The sequence below is a fragment of the Parasteatoda tepidariorum genome, chromosome 7 (assembly GCF_043381705.1).
Source record: "Parasteatoda tepidariorum isolate YZ-2023 chromosome 7, CAS_Ptep_4.0, whole genome shotgun sequence".
Lineage (NCBI taxonomy): Eukaryota > Metazoa > Arthropoda > Arachnida > Araneae > Theridiidae > Parasteatoda > Parasteatoda tepidariorum.
In genome coordinates this window covers 14111302-14130929 of record NC_092210.1, presented here as the reverse complement: position 1 = coordinate 14130929, position 19628 = coordinate 14111302, and the positions used below count along the sequence as shown (strand labels likewise).

At 31.2% G+C, this 19628-nt stretch overlaps 1 protein-coding gene across 2 annotated transcripts in view; it reads left to right on the top strand.

Annotated features, from left to right (window-relative positions):
• The window catches only part of LOC107450331 (alpha-2-macroglobulin), an 81722-nt gene that overhangs the window by 14896 nt on the left and 47198 nt on the right, over positions 1-19628 (top strand). For both annotated transcript variants that reach the window (XM_071183084.1, XM_043047099.2), the window contains exons 9-17: positions 2133-2253; positions 3192-3318; positions 5069-5178; positions 6973-7176; positions 8170-8385; positions 9951-10129; positions 13863-14016; positions 17180-17329; positions 17407-17482. In XM_071183084.1, coding sequence (XP_071039185.1) covers positions 2133-2253; positions 3192-3318; positions 5069-5178; positions 6973-7176; positions 8170-8385; positions 9951-10129; positions 13863-14016; positions 17180-17329; positions 17407-17482 — 1337 coding nt within the window. The remainder of the gene's footprint in view (positions 1-2132; positions 2254-3191; positions 3319-5068; positions 5179-6972; positions 7177-8169; positions 8386-9950; positions 10130-13862; positions 14017-17179; positions 17330-17406; positions 17483-19628) is intronic.

Below are 19628 nucleotides of genomic sequence, written 5' to 3'. Positions count from 1 at the left end.
CGCGTTACTACTGAACATTCCAGCCCTCCAATATCACGGGAGTGAGAAATAGCGGGCAAAATCTCACCCCGTCATTTTCACGGGAGCCAGAAGGAAGGGGTTAAGCAACAGTTTTTTAATGACAATTTCAGTCTGCTTTTTTGCAATTTCTTCGAAATATTCAAGTTTGAAAACGTTATATATGATTGGTTGCTTGCAAATGTTGCAACAAACTTCTAGGGGAGTTAGGACACATAATTTGGATTGCAACTGTATAGGCCCCCATGCCTAAAAAGGACGTTATACACCTGTAAAAGGGCGCTTCCCTATTATGAGTTTCTTAGAATGTTTCTGTCATAATAGTGAATGCCCTGACTCCCCTAGAAATTTGTTGCAGCACTCATGTGAACCTCTGATATACAAAATATTTTTAAATTTGTAAATTTCTACAGCAAAAATAGACTAGAAATGTGATTTTCAAAATAAAATCTGATCTGTAGCTTTTGAGTCAAAACTAACCCCTTTCATAACTGAGTCAACCCCTTTCATAATAACCCCTTTCATAACTAAACCCTTTCATAATTTGAGTTAAACCCCTTGAAATTATCGCACCTGAATTCTGAAAAATCAAGCATTCGTATAAATGAAACAAAAAATTTGATCCCCAGCTTTATATATCAAGAATCATTTTATGTATCACTTTTGTACATTTTCGCAGCTTTGCAGACTGAACTTACTTTAAATCTTGCACAGCGAAGCTTTTCCATAAACACGAAGCGTAGAGTTAGAGCAATAATGAACCCCACTTGTTTTTAAAATAAATATTGCAGGCACGATTATTTTACACTATATAATAACAAAAATGTTGTAATAAATGAATATTTGCCCCGATACACTTAACCAATACAAGACTAAGGCAAGCGTAAAGAACTACATTAATGCACGTGATGATATAAAAATGATTTCTTGTTTTAATTTTTCATATATTAAAAAATGGTCATCATTCAAATTTTATTAAACAGGTAATAGTATACAAAAAACTATCTATTATTATAGTGGTCGCCTCACAGCGCTATCCTATTATTAAGATGTGACACAGCTCCTCGATTATTAAGAGTCACAAATAATAGCCAACTTCTGTTTAGTTAACACTGCCTAGTTTAATGTGGAGTTGAATGATTATTAGTAGTAATTAGCGCTATAGATAGAAAAAAGACAAGGAAAGTAATATTTCAAGCTATCACCTTATAATGTTATTACAAAACTGCGACTTAGTACTTCAATTTTTCTAAATCAATTCCCATACCCTGCTTATTTAATATTATAGCCTTAATATTATAATAATATACAGTTAAGAGCAATTGATACTCCTCAACTGACGTGTGAATAAAAAGAGTAGCACCTGTCACATCGTTACCAAGTCAACGAATGTACAAAATATGAACTTGAAACAATAATTCCAATTACAAGGAGATTCAATAATTATTAATAGATCCTTCATTAAAAGTATTCAATGGCACTGACTAACTGTTGATTTATCTTTATGAGGAAATGCTATTTAATTTATCGTATTAATCAATGATATTATAGTATATATAATAAACATAGAAGTTTCTTATATGTATTATTTCTTTGTTGATAAAGTACTAACTTTGATTTATTGTGATTTGTAATGAGGTACAAAAAAGGGTAGATTTGACCAATTCGGAAAAATGATAACTTTGTGAGATTTTTTTAATATAAAAACTATCATGAGCAATTTTAAATAAAAAGAACTTTTAAAAAAAATACACGAAGAATTTAAATATCATAAGCTGTGTCTGATACTCTAAACGTGTTTGAGGTACGCCCAAATTAAGTTAGCAAAGAAAAGAGCAGAATGGAATACGATTCTAACGAAGGCCATGGTCTATGAATGGCTGCTGAGTCAATAAAGAAGAAGAAGTATCATGTTCGCATTGCATTTTATTAGTATTAATTACATGTTTTCACAAAAGTATCAAAACAAAACTATCTATTTTGTCTATTATATAACTAGTAATGTATAGTTTAATTACATAATAATGTTGTTCAAAAATATATAATATTGTGTTATTAACATACAGTTTATTTTTCATATAATACGATGTAGCTAAAAAAAACTTTAATTTCAGGTATACATACGGCAAACCAGTGCAAGGTCTCTTAAATGTAACAGTGTATTCAATGCACAATTATTATTATAATTCAAGATATTCGAAGAAACCAAGACCAGAAATAAATATTTCTGAGCATGTATGAAAATTTACTTCAATATTGAATTATTAAATGTTATTATCATTTCAATAAGTATTAAATATAATATCTTTCTAAAAAAATATATTATTTCCAAAATTAACACTTATGCGATAAAAGAAAGAGTAAAAAAAATAAGGCAAATATTAAATGAAACTATCTATGGATCCTTTTTAAGGGATGAAAAAAAGTAAAAATAGAACATGAGCAATCGGCTACACAATCATACCCAAAACAGATAGACATATACCGACACAATTTCGAGAGTTTAAATAATCCCATTTCTCAATTATTATTATTATTATTAACGTTATTATTATTATTAATATTATTATGATTACTGTTATTACTATTATTATTGTATAGTGACTTTGCACTATTTGAGTAAGTAATACATGTTGATAAAAGATTAGACTATTCATATCAGGAACTGTACCCAGCCTAAGCTCATAAAGCTAAACTGTGCGAAGATATTAATCGCAGCCAAGTTGAAATTCACCACAATCAAGCGATAAAAATTCTAAAAATGTATGTTAGAGGTGATGATAGTGCAACCATTACTACGCAAAAAAAAAAAAATTCTTTAATTTTAAGCGTAAAAACTTTTCGAATACTCAAATTCTTGTAAATTTTTGCGTGCATGAAAACACTTTGCGAGAATGGAATTGAAATGATTGCTATTAAGCAAAAGGACGACACAAAACAAACAGAGATTTATTTTAAATATCATTTAAGTCTTTGTGACCGTATGTCAACTCAGAGCCACGAAAGCTTTTTACAGCTCCAATCGTATGTATAGATCTCAATCATCACAGAAACGAACCATATTGATTTTTGTCCGAAATTATAACTTTTATTTTTGACAATAATTGCAATAATTGAAGTCAAAATTTTGTTTCATAAATACCTAAAGAAGTTTTATTCTTTTTTTTTTTTAGATAAGTGGTTGTTACAACTTCAATATATCAGTTCCCGATATCGAACCAGACGGGAAGTACTACTATTCTGATATAAATGTATATGCAACATTTGGCGAAGATGGCGAAATTGATGAAGATGGTTCAGGTGAAGATTTACAAAATGTTAAAGTTATCACTAAAGTAGTTTCCGTTGAATTTAAGTTTTATTATATTACTCTCGTAATTTTTAATTAATTCCATGAAATTTAATTGCCATTTAGGAAAATTTTCCATAGGTTAGCCATAAAAAAATATGATAGGATATTCCTATGGGATTTTATCTATAGTAAGATTTTGCCATACACTTTTGCCTTAAGCATATGGAATCCATAAGCGTATTTTTTCATGAGCATAAGGCAAATTCTGCTTGAAATAAAGTGAATTTTTAAAGCAGAAGATGTGTGTTTTTTGTTTTTCAATGGCACCATCTACGATCAAAAACACGACTTCAGCCACACACACGTCACAGCCCGTTTTAGAGGAAGGACCCAATCATACTCCATTTATTCATCCACAGATCAAAACTTTGACCTGAATCAGAGAACGATCAATCTCCAATTCAGTAAACCCAGGAACATTGATTTGTTATTGGAACTTGAAGGACTGTGTGACCCAGACAGAATTAACGGGCATCAGTCACCGTTTACTACACGGGGATTCCGGTGGGATTCAAACTCACGTTCTCACGAACGCAAGCCCAACGTCCTACCAACCAGGCTATCCCGACCATTAGCAATGTTTTTGAATGAATGAAATATGTGATTTCTACGTATCCGTTATTAGGAGCACTGTTCGTGTTAGTAGTCACCAATACATGGTCTCTACAATAACCGATAAGTACCGTTCGATTCAATTTAGGTCATCTGGTTCACAAAAGAGAAAAAAATTTGAGGATGTGGAAGAAGACATGAAAAAGATAAAAATCAAATCCTGGAAGTCTTACGTCCAGAACCTATATCCCTGGCAAATGTAGGACTGCCCTGAGGTAGTCTCAATTTGATAAAGGAAGGTTCAAGTTAAAAGCTTTTATTTTCAAAAATCGGGTTTTATTATTTAAATAATCGAAACGTATCTTATACATTAGCATTACATACAAATAGCAGACGATTTGAGTCAATGGATGAGAAACAGAAGGAGATTGAAATGTGTGATTCGCTGTGTTCTACAGGAAAAACTACAAAATGGTATTTTTTTTTGTTATATGCGAGACCATTCAACTAAAATATTTAACTAAAATACTAAAATATTCTTAAAGTATAGGCTATTTTTGTCCTCAAACGTTGTTTTGAAAAAAGTGGTTATTTTGAAAACATCGTGTTATTAGATTTTCTCCGTTAGCAGCTCCATCTTTTAGCAAACTTTTTAAAAAATTCCTAAAGGTTGTTAATTGGAAGTTGGTCATCTAATTAACATGCAGCAAACCGTATGTTTCTTTCATCTCATCTATGTTACTAATTGATTTTTTTTCTAATTTTTGGGGCGCTCTGATGATTTTCAAAATGAATCTTGAGTGCTGGTATGAAAAACTTTCTTTTGAGAAAAATGTGATTTAAATCTCGTAAATATTATACTTTCACGTATACAGAACCAGTACATTTCTCTAATTCAAATGAATTATAAATAATACTGTTAGAACAATATTCACAATTATGCATTTTACATTTTTTTAAATTTTTTTTTATCTTTATTCATGTATTTATTTACTTAGAAATTTCTCAATGATCTCTTATAACAAATTCGAAAAAAAATTAAATTTTAAAATAGTATATTTTATAGTAGTGTGGCTATATATATAGTAGCGTGTCTAAAGGTATGTTAAATTTCCTGCATTCAGCATTCTTTTTTCATTCTGTTAGGTACATTTAAGGAAGACACGAAATATCTTTCACGGACAACTCATCCCCTAGAACTCGAATTTTTCGATGGCCTGGAATATTATAAGCCTGGTCTTCCTTATAATGGAAAGGTGGTACTACATTTCACAAAACTATAATTTCATTTTTTTAATTAAGGTAAAATTTAAAATTAATATTTGTTTAATACTTTTCACTTAGTTTCATCCAATGTAGTGTACATTGTGTTCAAAAGGATATTGACGGATTGCCATTACACTCTTTTATCTAAATATAAGACCATTAATAATTCTTGGGAACTGTTTTTTTTTTTTTAGCTTTGCATGAGATTGTTTAACAGATCTTAGATACTATCATATCACTGATTAGAAATCTGCAATCAGTGTCTCTATCCAAGCTAAATTTACTTTTTTTTTTTAAAAAAAATGACATTTTTATTCAATTTTTGTCAGATTATAGAAGGTTAAAAACGTTACATATAACAGGGGATCACGTAAATGTAGCAACATATTTTTGGGGAAGTTAGGGCACATCACTGAGATTGAAATTGGATGCCTGCAAGTGACGTAGTGTGGGTATCTCGAGCCTGATTGGTTGTTAAAACGTAACTTTGTTCAAGCTATCAACGGTTCTTTCCATTCTATTTTGAGGTAACTTACCCCGTCAAGTATCAATTCTCTTAAGTGATACATTGTATAATCCTTCGCAAAGATTCTTTCACAATGATTTCAATTCTCACTATATATTTCTTACTTAACACAAATACAGGCATGAAGTCATATCGAACATAAACAAACTAATTATGCATTGAAGTTGATAGGTTCACAAATATATATCACATGTTACAATAAAATGCATGAACAAATAATAAATATAGAAAAGAATTATATTTCAACGAATTCAATGTGCGGTATGGTACTGTATTTAATTAACTTCGCGTTAATTAACATTCTAACTTTATGTGGAAAAACTTAGCACAACTTTGTCGTGCCATTTTGTTTAGTGAACACCGGCAAGAGCTGACCTTATAGGTCACATAAGCGGGTATATTTGATCTTCTTCTTTTCGAAGTGCAAGTACCCAAAATGCATAAGAATTCATGCACACGTAAAATTCGTGTTCAGAAGATGAGGAAGAAACAGTTTACAATACGGAAGTTCCCCTATCTGCGTCAACGACATTTCCGACTATGGGTTCCTATGCAATATAAATACTGATCGCGTGTCCTAAATCCCCAGAAAACTATGGACAGAACAATAGAAAACAATAAATTCAAAATTCATATTGTAGTAAAGCTTTTCCTACCCTACTTTTTTCGGGATAACTCAAAATTGAGTTAGCACTTTGACCTGTATATAATTAATATTATTCGGCAAAATCAACAAACCCGTGTAAGAGAAATCATATATACGAATCTAAAACTATGTTTTTGATCAAAATACTTGTTAAGAATATGTGAATTAATATTACAGCCCTAACAATTAACGCACTGTTCGAACACGACTTAGTGAGTTGAAAGTATAAAGTTTAGTGTCATAAGAACGAGTATGTACTAAACGCAAACAGAATTTCATGTTTAAAGCAAAGATAATCAAGTAGTATTACAATCACAGTCTAGTGGAAAAACCAATGAATAAAAACAAATGAATGAAAAATAGGGTAAAAAGAAGCTTCCGGTTCAGAGTACCCGGGTTTTATCTGAAACTTACAGAGACGAATTCGCTTTGAAAATACATGTATGATTTCTATATGCATCCTACTTTCAAATTATGAAATAATAAATTATATTTCGTTTACCAAAAATAAGATAAATTATTACTCATTAGTGTAACTCAACGGTGAAAATATTTTTCATAAAATTACTTTTTCAATTATCTCATTCATTTTTTAAAAAATTTATTATGCAGCTGAAGGTATCAAATCCAGACAAAACTCCTGCTCCTAATGAGCCAATAGAGATATGTACCATAATAGACAAACAGCGCATTTTAGCAGTATGGTTTGCAAAGCGGAAGATAGAAATATGCTCCAACTTTACGTCAAACGCCAGAGGCATCATTGCTTATACAATTTTACCCCAAAATGTCGATGACGTCTCTATATCTCTCGAAGTAAGTTATGTTTAAATTATTTTTATTTAATAACTAATTTAACGTTCGCAATCTATAATATAAACTAGTTCACGTATCCCGATTGGACTATGTAGTGCATCACTAAAACCAGATTCAATTCAATTTTTTTACTTACATTTGACCGAATTAATACGAATAAAAATGTCGTTTTGTGACTGATTTCCAAATATGGAAACATTTCGAGATAAAAAAAAAAAAGAAACATTCGTATTTTCTTTTAAGGAACACTGCCGCTCTGTTGCTCTGTTAAGCCAGACTATCTCTTATTATTTACCTGCCCTATGTGACGAGCGCATTTGTGCCAAGAATTAAAAACAATTTTTCGAATCTCTAAAATTATTTTAACAACACTCTGCATCATAACTTACTGAGCCTGCGTATTACGATTCGTAAATAACTTGAAGCAACCAACTTATTTCGATATTATCACACGTTTAAGGTATCCAGGAGGAAAACATCACGTTATTGCACTTCGAGTGAAATAAACATTTCCGGAATTTACCTGCAGTATTAAATGTGCAGGTTGGTATGTTTTAAATAAATTTGAACAAGAATTTCAACAAAGAGAATTAGTGGAATAATTGAATTATAACTAATATACTAGAAAAAAACGTGTAAGTAACAGTAAGTATCAATCAGAAAATGCATAAAGTTTGAAGTATCTAATTGAATACCTGTAAATGATGTCATCGTAGGCAAATTGGAGCATTTGTCGATTTAAAAACTAATCAGCTTCGATACACACGATTGACGTCATTTACAGATATACAATTAAATCTGATTTAAATCCCACAGATAGGCATAATCCCTTCACCTCTCGAGTTGCAAGTACCCAATCATTTCTTCTATGTTGAAAGATTGAGTTTAATAACCGTCGTAAAACGAAGCAGGGGAACGAATTTGATAAATTAATTGTTCATGTCAGACATGAATATCAATTATTTTTTTTAATTAATTTTTTTTCATTTACAGGCGAAATCTTTGAAATATCACGACAGCTCTTCTGAAAATAGAAATCTCAGCCTAGAACAACCCAGGACATCAAAATTTTTAGATCCTTTCTATTCGCCATCTGGCAGTTTCATTCAAATTCAGCCAGTTCACGACCCCTTACCTTGCGGAGTCAAGCAAACCTTCAAGCTTCTATTCACAGCTGATGGTAACTCAGAATTCAAGTTTTACTATCAGGTAAACTTTTACTACTTTAAACTTGGTGGGTTGCTCAAAAGTTTATTGTCGGAATGAAAGGAAAACCAAAGCAGGCAAAACAAAAAAAAAATATATAATAGAGGATTCCAGGACGCTGTCCTGTTCCTCTAGGGAAGACTTTCAAATTTTAGGAAGACTTGTAAATTTAGTTTTACACTTATTCTACATGTATTACGCATTTACGGCCATTACAGTTACAAGGTATACTGAAAGATTTGACCAAATACCTGGAAATATTCCTTGCATCGGCGCTGCGTGGACCGTTACACGCCTTCTCAAATGTACCAGATCTTGACCCTAACCAGCAACAATAGTAGACAAGCTAAAAATTTGAGCATTTTCTGTTAGGAATTAGTCCTAAATGTGTAAAATGTAGAAGCACAGTAAAAATAAAATAACGTAGAATACTTTTCGTTTATTGTCCATCTATATTACACAGAATAAGAAAATCCACTCCAGACACACGGGACAACGATTGCAATCCCATGTTCCTATGTGATTTTTTTATTCCTTTTTAAGCCAATTTTTCATTTCATTTTGATCACGATTTGTCGAAGAATCTCGTATGTTTTGGACAACAATACGTTTTTTTTTAAAACATACTTTAAATGAACTAGGAGACCCGAGTTCGATCCTGGTAGCTAACTAAACAACTGACATGCATATACAGCAACGTGCACATTAAATCTGTCGTGACCTAATGTCCTCTCGTTGGTTATGGTGTATTAATTTTTTTAAAGTTTTATTTGTAATCATTATTGAATTGCCAACCCAATTTTGAGTCTACGACTACTAATGTTCAACTCTGTAGCCTTGTAATTTTGAACCCAATCCAGAAGACAAAGGAACTCCTGGATCAAATATTGAGAAAAGTTTGCCTTTGGGGAGGACTTTTGCATTTGCTAACTCCCATTTGCGTTAGACGAAGAGAAAAACCATGAAAACCTCCCACGGTCAGCTTGACGTCATGGAGACTAACCCATAATCCGTCTACCACTGAGGATATTTTTCGTCAGCACTGTGACTGGTGCAAACTGGGTACGGAATTCGTATCGACCATCCGTCGCTAGGATTCGAACCCGGTTCACCTCATTGGGAGGTGAGCCATCTATCCCTTGAACCACAACACGTGTTTAGTGTTTGTAGAATAGAGCTCAAACTCTCTCCTCGTCTTCCGAAGGGAACCAAAATTAGGTGATATTCTTAACACAGCTGTTAAGAGATAGAGTCCTAAAAAAGAGGTTTTTGTTATGGTTGGGTTGTGTGTGTGCTCTATTACTACATTCTTTTAACATATTTTCAACGTGAATTAAAAAACTTTCCAATTTAGTATTTAATAAGGAATCAAGAAGATTATTGTTTTGCTATAAAATTAAAAATATTGTAGTCTCAAAACTCTCAATATAGATTTACCTCTGTTTTGAATCAACCCTTCAATATCATCAGCTTCGAAATTATCTTTTTATTTAGAATAATATGTAAATTTTACATAAATAGTTTTCAAGAATACTTTAATACTTAAACTATGCCTTTCCTTGTGTTAGGTGATACACGAAGAAACTATTGTGGTTCATAACACAACAACAAAAACTTTTAGTATGGAAAAAGATGTTTCGAGTAAATATGAAATGGCTAGTAAAATTATAGACGGAATGGAGATGCAACTGGATCCACCCTCATCTGTTGTTGGACATTCTGCAATAAACGATTTCCCATCTGTGAGGTAAGTTTGATTTTAAACTCCATATAATTTTAAAAATTTCATGAAACTAGTGGGCTGTGCCCCCTGCTCGCTAACGCTCGCCAACCCACGAAAATTACTACGCAATCTTATATGAATTTTAGTAAATACTAAGTCATTAAAATAAATTTGAATTCAAATAAATGACATGCAATTCGTTAAACCTATTAGAAATGTGCTATAGTATAAAATCTTAAAGTGCAACAGCACGACTGAGACTCATTTTTCAATGAATAACTAATAACAATAATAAAACAAATAAATTCGTGATATAAATCAAAATTCGTCAAATAAATTCGTAATTTATAAATTCGTGAAAAAGAGCGCTTTCGACAAATTAGTAAAATAGAGCTCTATCGACGAAGACTACTCACTTCTGCTTAGCTTAATTGTATGAGATTGCCGCCGCTGATAGGGTGAATTTCGGAAGAGATCACATTTGGTGAGAATGCTCTCTCTGGTTATTTCAGTTTCCGTTTTTAAAAGCGCGATATGTTGATCCACCTCAACTAGATTTGGCATGTGACATTTTTAGCAGTAATCATTGGTCGATTTTCCAGCGTTGCCATTCGGGGAGTTGTAATGAGGCTTTTTTTGTCGCCTTCTAAGAGAAATATATATATAGATGTTTGAAATTAAATAAGTATGTAGCAATTTATGCTACTTGTTATTTGAAAACTATAGTTAAGGAAGAAACTGTAAAACATACATAAATTTTGAAACTACAAACTAAAATACTTTGTTGCATCAAAATATTTTTTTAAAATTTTCAATAATATTATATTCATTTCAAAGAATATAGCTAACACTGGGGAACAAACTTTTTGTTGCATTCATAAAATGTTTGAAATTAAATAAGTATGTAACAATTTACGCTATTTTTTATTTGAAAAATATAATTAAGGAAGAAACTGTAAAGCATTCATAAACTTTGAAACTAAGCTGTAATTTAATGTTAAAATATTTCCTTTTAATTTTCAATAATATTATATTCTTTCATTACTCATTTCAAAGCATATAGCTAACACTAGGGAACAAATTTTTTGTTACATTCATAAAATGTTTGAATTAAATAAGTATGTAACAATTTATGCTATTTTTTATTTGAAAAATATAATTAAGGAAGAAGCTGTAAATCATTCATAAACTTTGAAACTAAGTTGTAATTTAATGTTAAAATATTTCCTTTCAATTTTCAATAATATTATATTCATTCATTACTTATTTCAAAGCATATAGCTAACACTAGGGAACAAATTTTTTGCTGCATTCATAAAATGTTTGAAATTAAATAAGTATGTAACAATTTATGCTATTTTTTATTTGAAAAATATAATTAAGGAAGAAGCTGTAAAGCATTCATAAACTTTGAAACTAAGCTGTAATTTAATGTAATAATATTTCCTTTTAATTTTCGATAATATTATATTCATTCATTACTCATTTCAAAGCATATAGCTAACACTAGGGAACAAATTTTTTGCTGCATTCATAAAATGTTTGAAATTAAATAAGTATGTAACAATTTATGCTATTTTTTATTTGGAATAAATAATATAATTAAGGAAGAATGAAAAATATAATTAAGGAAGAAGCTGTAAAGCATTCATAAACTTTGAAACTAAGCTGTAATTTAATGTTAAAATATTTCCTTTTAATTTTCGATAATATTATATTCATTCATTTCTCATTTCAAAGCATATAGCTAACACTAGGGGAAAAAAAATTTGTTGCATTCATAAAATGTTTGAAACTAAATAAGTATGTAACAATTTATGCTATTTTTTATTTGAAAAATATAATTAAGGAAGAAACTGTAAAGCATACATAAACTTTGAAACTACGTTGTAATTGAATGTCAAAATATTTCCTTTCAATTTTCAATAATATTATATTCATTCATTATTCATTTCAAAGCATATAGCTAACACTAGGGAACAAATTTTTTGTGGCATTTATGCAAATACTTGATCTTGCCTAATTCAGGTGTGGGAATTTTAAATCTGAAATTAGCTTTGCTCCTAAGGATACAGATTTTTTTAATGAAGTTTTTATTCTATTTCTTGTCGAAATGTAAAAGTTTAAAAACGTTATATAAAACAAGGGGTTGCGTAAATGTTGCGACAAACTTATAGGACAGTTAGGGAACATCAGCAGGATTAGTATCGCCTAGGAGCCCATGCTGGAAAGGTCATCGTACGGGCCTAGGGACACTTCCCCATTATAAACTGTTTAGAAGCAGACGAAGTAATAGTTCATAAGAGGAAGTGCCCTTAGATGCATATGACGCGAATCCCGGGCATGGGCTCCAATGTGATTTTAATCCAATTGATGTACTCTTACTCCCCTAGAAGTTTGTCACAATCTTTATGCCCCCACCCTGTTATATAGGATGTTTTTAATCATGTGCATTTCGACAAAAAATAGACTAAAACTGCTATTAAAAAAACTGCAGCTTGGTAAGATAAAGTAATTTCAGATTTGAAATCAGCAATATTGAAATATCTGAGATCTGTTTTAAAAAAATCTCATGCAACAGATAACCAAAAAAATGTTCCCCAGTGTAATTTTTAATATCTGGATAATTGGATTTTTAATAAAATTTGGATAATTGATATAAGCATGTTAAGAAGCACCTTTGAAAATACTTAACTTTTTGAGTTAAAAAAACATAAAAATGCCATCTGCAAGTACTAAATACAGAGTTAAGTTAATTCGCTAATATTTTCTAAATAAGGTATTTTCTAACAATAATTATAATTATAACAAATAATTTCCTCGTGTTTATATGCATATTATCTCAATGCTCTATGAGCATTTTAAACATAATAAAAAATGTGAGTAAATTATTTGTCATATAACAATTTAAAATCCTAAAACACTATATATTTATTTATAAAAACTTAAAATTTCAGAAACTGATGACATGCTACATTACATAGGTGGTAAAAATGTTAAAGACAATTTTCACCACTAATTTCTCAATGCAATCCACCTCGTTCTCCACTTTTTAACCAAGTGCTGGAATTGTGATGCAAAGGAATTCTAATGCTGTATTTGCCACAAATTTATCTTCCATCTTCTCTACTTATTACCCTTGCTTAATAGTTGTTTTATTGAAGAATCTTAGATCTGATTGATATTATCCAACAATGTGTATACGTAGTTTTCACTATAGTAGATACTCTTTATACATAGCGAAAAGATTTCATTTTTATCTTGAACATCATAGCAAAATGTATGCTTCAATTTTATTCATGACTCGATATGNATTGATATTATCCAACAATGTGTATACGTAGTTTTCACTATAGTAGATACTCTTTATACATAGCGAAAAGATTTCATTTTTATCTTGAACATCATAGCAAAATTTATGCTTCAAATTTATTCATGACTTAAGTTTTGATATAATTATTTTTATTTGAATTAATTTTGGCCATCGCTAGAATAATTTGAACGTATAAAATGTGTAATAAACATTTAAAGTTATTTTAGGCATAGACGAAATTTAAAAATTACATCTTTGCAGTTATGAAATCAATGACTTTTTTCACAACCAGAAATAAAAATCGTTAATCTTTGCAGTTACGCGTGCAGTATAATTGATACTGATGAATACTTGTCAATTATCCTTGTACTTATCTTCATTTCTTCCGCATTTAATTTTGTGTATTTTTTCATGGCTTATTTAGCGTATTTCATTTACTTTCAGGTATCTTCCATACATTGGAGAAGTGGACATTGATGTTGAAATAGATCAGAATCTATCTCCTCAGTTTTTTATATTAGTATATTATGTGAAAGATAACCGAGAAATCGTTGCTGATTCTATACAAGTACAGGTTGATAAATGCTTCAAAAATAAGGTATTGATAAAAATGATTGAGTTACCAACTTACATTATTGCTAGCTGAATCGGAACGTAATGTCGTTTCGCTGCATTAAATATTCGTTAGTCTTAAAAACTAATTCATTTTTTTCGATTCATTTTCGAACCAGCATTGTACGGTTGTTGCTAATGAGGGTGAATACTTTATTGATTGAAAATAAAATCTTGATGACAAATATCAAATGCAATGTGGCCTAACTACCACTACGAATATTAAACATCAATTCACTGGTATATAAGACATGCTAACTTGATTTAATCATGAGGTACCTTTTGATAGATGAAGGTTGGCATTGTCGATAACTCCAACCCCACAGCACCGAAACGAAATTAGTTTCCGGTCCACTAGGTTGCATTTATACAAATACATAATCTGATCTAATTTGAGTGTAGGGATTAAAAATTTGAAATTATTTTTGCTCTTGCAGGTTTTCTATTAAAAGGGCATTTCTAATCTATTTTTTGTTAAAATATATAAGTTTAAAAATGTTATACATCTGCAACAATGCGCTGCCTAATTGTTGCAACTAGCTGAAGCAGTTAGGACACATTGGAATAAAACTACAAAAAGACAAGTGACAAAAAAAAGCCGTTATTCCCGTCTAAGGGTACTTTCTTATTGTGATCTGTTCAGAAGCACACAGAGATATAATTCATAATAGAGAAGCACCCTAGTGGCATATGACGACATTTTCAGGCATGGATTCCTATTCAGTGTTAATCCTGATTATATACCGTAACTCCTTCAGAAGCTTGTCACAACATTTACGCGGTCCCCTGTTATATATAAAGTTTTTGAACCTCTGCATTTTGACAAAAGATAGACTAAGAATGTCATTTAAAAAAAAACTAGCATGGAGAGCGAAATCTTTTGCAGATTTGAAATCAGTAATGCAAAAATATCTGAGATATGTTATCAAATCTCATTCAACAGAAAATAAAAAAAAAAGATTGTTCCCCAGTGTCACTAATATTACATTCAATTTCGAGATTTTTTTCACATTTTTTTTCTTCGAACCCTATTATTAGTGAATGGTTGACATTTTACTCAATGTTTTATTCACTGAAAATACTTTGAAAATTGATAATTTGAGTACAAAGTGGTGATAAAACAATATGGTATATTTAGAATCTCGTTTTTTAAAAATGACTTATTAAAATACGAAAAGATTTAGTAAACAAATATGGGAAAAGAATGAGGAGCGTAGTTTCAAACTTTGTAATTGCAATCGTAAAAATATGTATTCAAAATATAACGAAACCTATACGTTAGGCATAAATCTATAGGGTGCAGGAAACATAGTGAGGATGGAATCAAGATTTATTTTTACGATTCCAAAAATGATTTTTCAGTTTTTGACATTCAACCTATTCCTTTCTTTATGAAACGTTTGCTCACTTTTTTATATTTTTTAACTCATGTTAAACAAGCGAGAGTGAATTTTTGACAACATCATTTAATAACAAACATTAGTTAACTGCGCAAAATTTTTTAATATTTTCCGTTACCCTGACAAACGTTTTTCTTTTCTGTTATGCATTTTATACGATGAAATTTTCCACGTATTTGTAAAACACTTTATTTTACACAGGTAATTTTAAAAGCTAAAAATTTCAATTTAAATCAGTTTAAAAATAAGTAAATAATTTATTAACCTATTATTTGAAGAACGTTGTCCATAACCACATTTTTTATTTTCTTTTTCTTTTCCTAATTTTTTTAATCTTAAAATTTCTGATTCAATGTTTCGAAATAAATACCTCAGAAAATTTTAAATTATCAAGACTCCACACATTGTTTACGGGCATTTTACCATGGTCTTCTTATTAATCAGTTGGGTTTTTTTTCTTGTAATTATGAAAATCTTAATTTGTTTAGAAATATTAAATTTATACATCCTGAAATTACTCATTATGTTCAGAAAAATTATTCATGTGATCAATTATTCTGAAAAATTAATTACAAACTTAATTAATGGCTGCCAAAAATTAACTCGTACCAAATTCAAATCCGTAAGACAGAAGTTCTGAACAAGAAAATTAAAAGATTTAAGAAATTAAAAGGTTATTCAGGAGGCTCTTTTCATTGATTTTAGTTTTTTATTATAGACATAATAGCTCAATTCATAATTGATTCTAAATAACTCGTAGTTTTTATTTTGCTTTTTGTGTATTATTCTAATGAAAACTTAGTTCTTTTATTAATGATTTTTTTTTAACTTTATTTTATATTTTGTTTTATTTTATGGTTTATTTTATTTCACATTTTATTTTATTTTATCTTCGCGAACCGGGCGTTGAATAGCCGAACCAATTACAAGTTTACGACTATCAAAGTTCAACTCAGTATCCCTATCATTTTAAATTCAACTCAAAAGACAAGGGAACTCCTGGATTAAGCATTGGGGTAAACTAATTGAAATATCAATGTAAAAATTCTTTGAATATTTTTTCTTTTTTGAGAGTTTGAAATATGCTTAATATCATTTTGTCATGACAATTTTACTTTATTTTTCAACCGGTGTTGAATAGCCGAACCAATTCTGAGTTTACAACTACCAATGTTCAAATCCGTTTCCTTGTAATTCTGCACTTAGACAGAAGACAAGGAAACTCCTGGATCAAGCAGGGGCAAACTAGTCTTCGTGGACGACTTTTTTTTTAAAGAAATAACCCACAATTGCGTTACATGGAGAGAAAAACCTTAAAATTTTTCCACAGTTAGCCTGACGACAAGGGGGAAAATTTGAGCCATTCTTTGAACAATTATCCAGAAGTTAATCATATTAAAAAGATAGGGGGAGGGGCAAAAATGTCGGCGGCAAATTTTCAGTGGCAATTTATACAAACCCCCCACAACGCATCCTGCAATTTTTATTTATTTATTTCTTCCATCGTTTCATTCTAATGAGTACGTAATAATGTTATTGAATATTACTTTTGCATAACTGGTAAACTTTTCTTTTACTGACAAAAAAAATACGAACAATCTGGGTTAAACACTAAAATCCTTATTTCAGTGTTTAACTTAGATTGTTTTAGTTATACAATAATATTACTTTTGCAAACACTGAAATCCTTATTTCAGTGTTTAATTCAGATTGTGTTAGTTATACAATAATAATACTTTTACATGACAGGTAAACTTTTCTTTTGCTGACAAACAAAAACAACCTGGATTAAGCACTGAAATCAAGATTTCAGCTTCTCCCAATTCTCTTTGTGGTATAAGAGCTGTGGATAAAAGTCTTCTTTTACTGGATTCAAATGATCAGCTTACAAAAGACAAAGTAAGTTTTTATTCAGAAGAGTCTAAAATATATTATAAAAATGTTAAGTTGTTAACCTTTAACATCCTATTTTCCAGGTTTTCGACCTTAGAAACGATCTTTTTAATACCTATTACTTTGCAAGTAGCCCATGTAGTGACAAAAGGCAACCAGGTAGTTCTTTTTCATTTCTATACGCATTTTGCGATGTTATGAAGGTAATCATAAGCAGATCTGAATTATTTTGATAATATCTTTTGCTAAGCCACATAAGCAAAGATTGAAAAAAGACGATTTTTAAATTATTTATTTTTCACCAAAATAACGTCTACACAATATCATGAAAAAGAGAAGTAAAATATTAAGTTTTCTTGTAGCAGCCCATTGTAGGCCACTTGGTTCGTCGAGGAGATTAAGTACAACTTCGTAATCAATAATATTGGTATTATGGTAAGAATTGAGCACTGGTGGCCTTTATTTCCTATATATGCTATCGACCTGAAGCTGGGTGAGCTTCAAGTCGCTACTGGGATCGAACCCCAGTTCTTTACTCTGACAGTTCAGTGCCTTAAAGACCATTCCGGCTCATACAATATCATTACGAGGGATTAATGGAATGTTACTTACAAAATCCTGATTTAATAACTAATTCATTAAAATACTGATTCACTGATTTATTTTGTACCGTTAGATATAACGTTTAAATTTAGCAATATAAGAAAGGAATATAAACCTTTAAAAAGACGGACAAATTCGAAACATGATATCGTTTAAATTCGTTGTATTTTTAATTATGAGTCGATTAGAATCCTGATATAAACCAAGTTTTTGTAATATTTCCATTTTAATCAGCGTATCGTTTAAACTAACAGTAACCTTAATAAGTTGAAAATTATAAAAGCATTGTTTAATCATAATTTTCAATTGGTATTGCTTAAATCTGCTGAAGCAGTAGCAGGTTTACAATTAACAATGATATTGTACAAATTCGCTCCGACTAAAAAATTTCAATTATAACGATTGTTTAATTTCAATTTGATATAGTTGTCAGTAAGATATTGTCACAATTATTCTAATCATACACTGGTGTGCAAACCTTAAGCAACACGTGCGTTTTTTGTCATAACTCTGCAAGAAATCATCCGATTGACATGAAATTTGAGTAGGATGTACATTATTTTATACTTAAACAATGGTAAAAGAATAATGGCGCTGAAATGAATATAAAGCTTAAAGTAGGGTATAGAACAAAAAAAGGCTTTATTTGACTTATAGTGGCGTTACACATGATTGCCTGAAGAAGCGTAAGTACAACTGGCAGATGTTCCCTAGTATGGGATATGCCCTCCTCTTACTATAATTGTTGTTTGGCATCCTCTCTCTATGCTAAGCACCAGATTATCCAGGAGTTCTTGGGGTAAACGTCTCCATTCCTCCTTTAACGCATCTTTTAACTGATGGGTGTTACCAGGAGGATACTGTCGTGTCGCAAGACGTCTCCCTAATGCATCCCACACATGCTCTATGGGATTTAGATGTGGAGAGTAAGCTGGCCAATTCATTCGTGTGATATCTTAACTTTCCAGTACCTCTTGAACATTAGCAGTACAGTGTGGCCGGGCATTGTCATCCATAAAAATGAAGTCTGGTCCAATGGCCCCTCGGAACAGACGCACATGGGGTAGGATTACCTCATTGCAGTAGCGGTCTCCAGTTACAGAGCCTCGGTCGAAAATCTGAAGCTCAGTCCACCCGTTCAACATAATGCCACCCCAGATGATAACTCCAGGACCACCGTAACGATCTCTTTCCGCAATGTTATTGGGATGAAATCGAGCTCTAACCTCTCTCTAGATCAACTGACGTTGAGAATCACTTGTAGCACTAAAACGACTCTCATCTGTGAAGTGGACGCAACTCCATTGATGAGGTGTCCTGGTTTCGAGTTCTCTACACCACTCTAAACGGTGCCGCCGATGACTAACTTTTAAAGGTATGCAGTGTTCAGGACGTCTAGCAAAAAAGCTACCTTTGTGGAGGCGCTGTAAATCTTGATACTTGTCGTCCTGTGGCTGTGCACAGCTGCTAAGATATGGCGCTCGCTGACTGAAAACGGTTTCTTTTCGCCTGGAGAACAATGTAACGGTCATCTCTTGGTGTTGTTTTCCTTGGACGGCAAACACCAGCCTTCCGAACAGCTGTACCAGTAGTTTTAAAAGCATTCCAAGCACGAGAAACAACACTTTAGTTGATCCCGAACTCTTCGGCGACATTGGTCACACTACGCCCCTCCTCCCCTATATATATATATATATATATA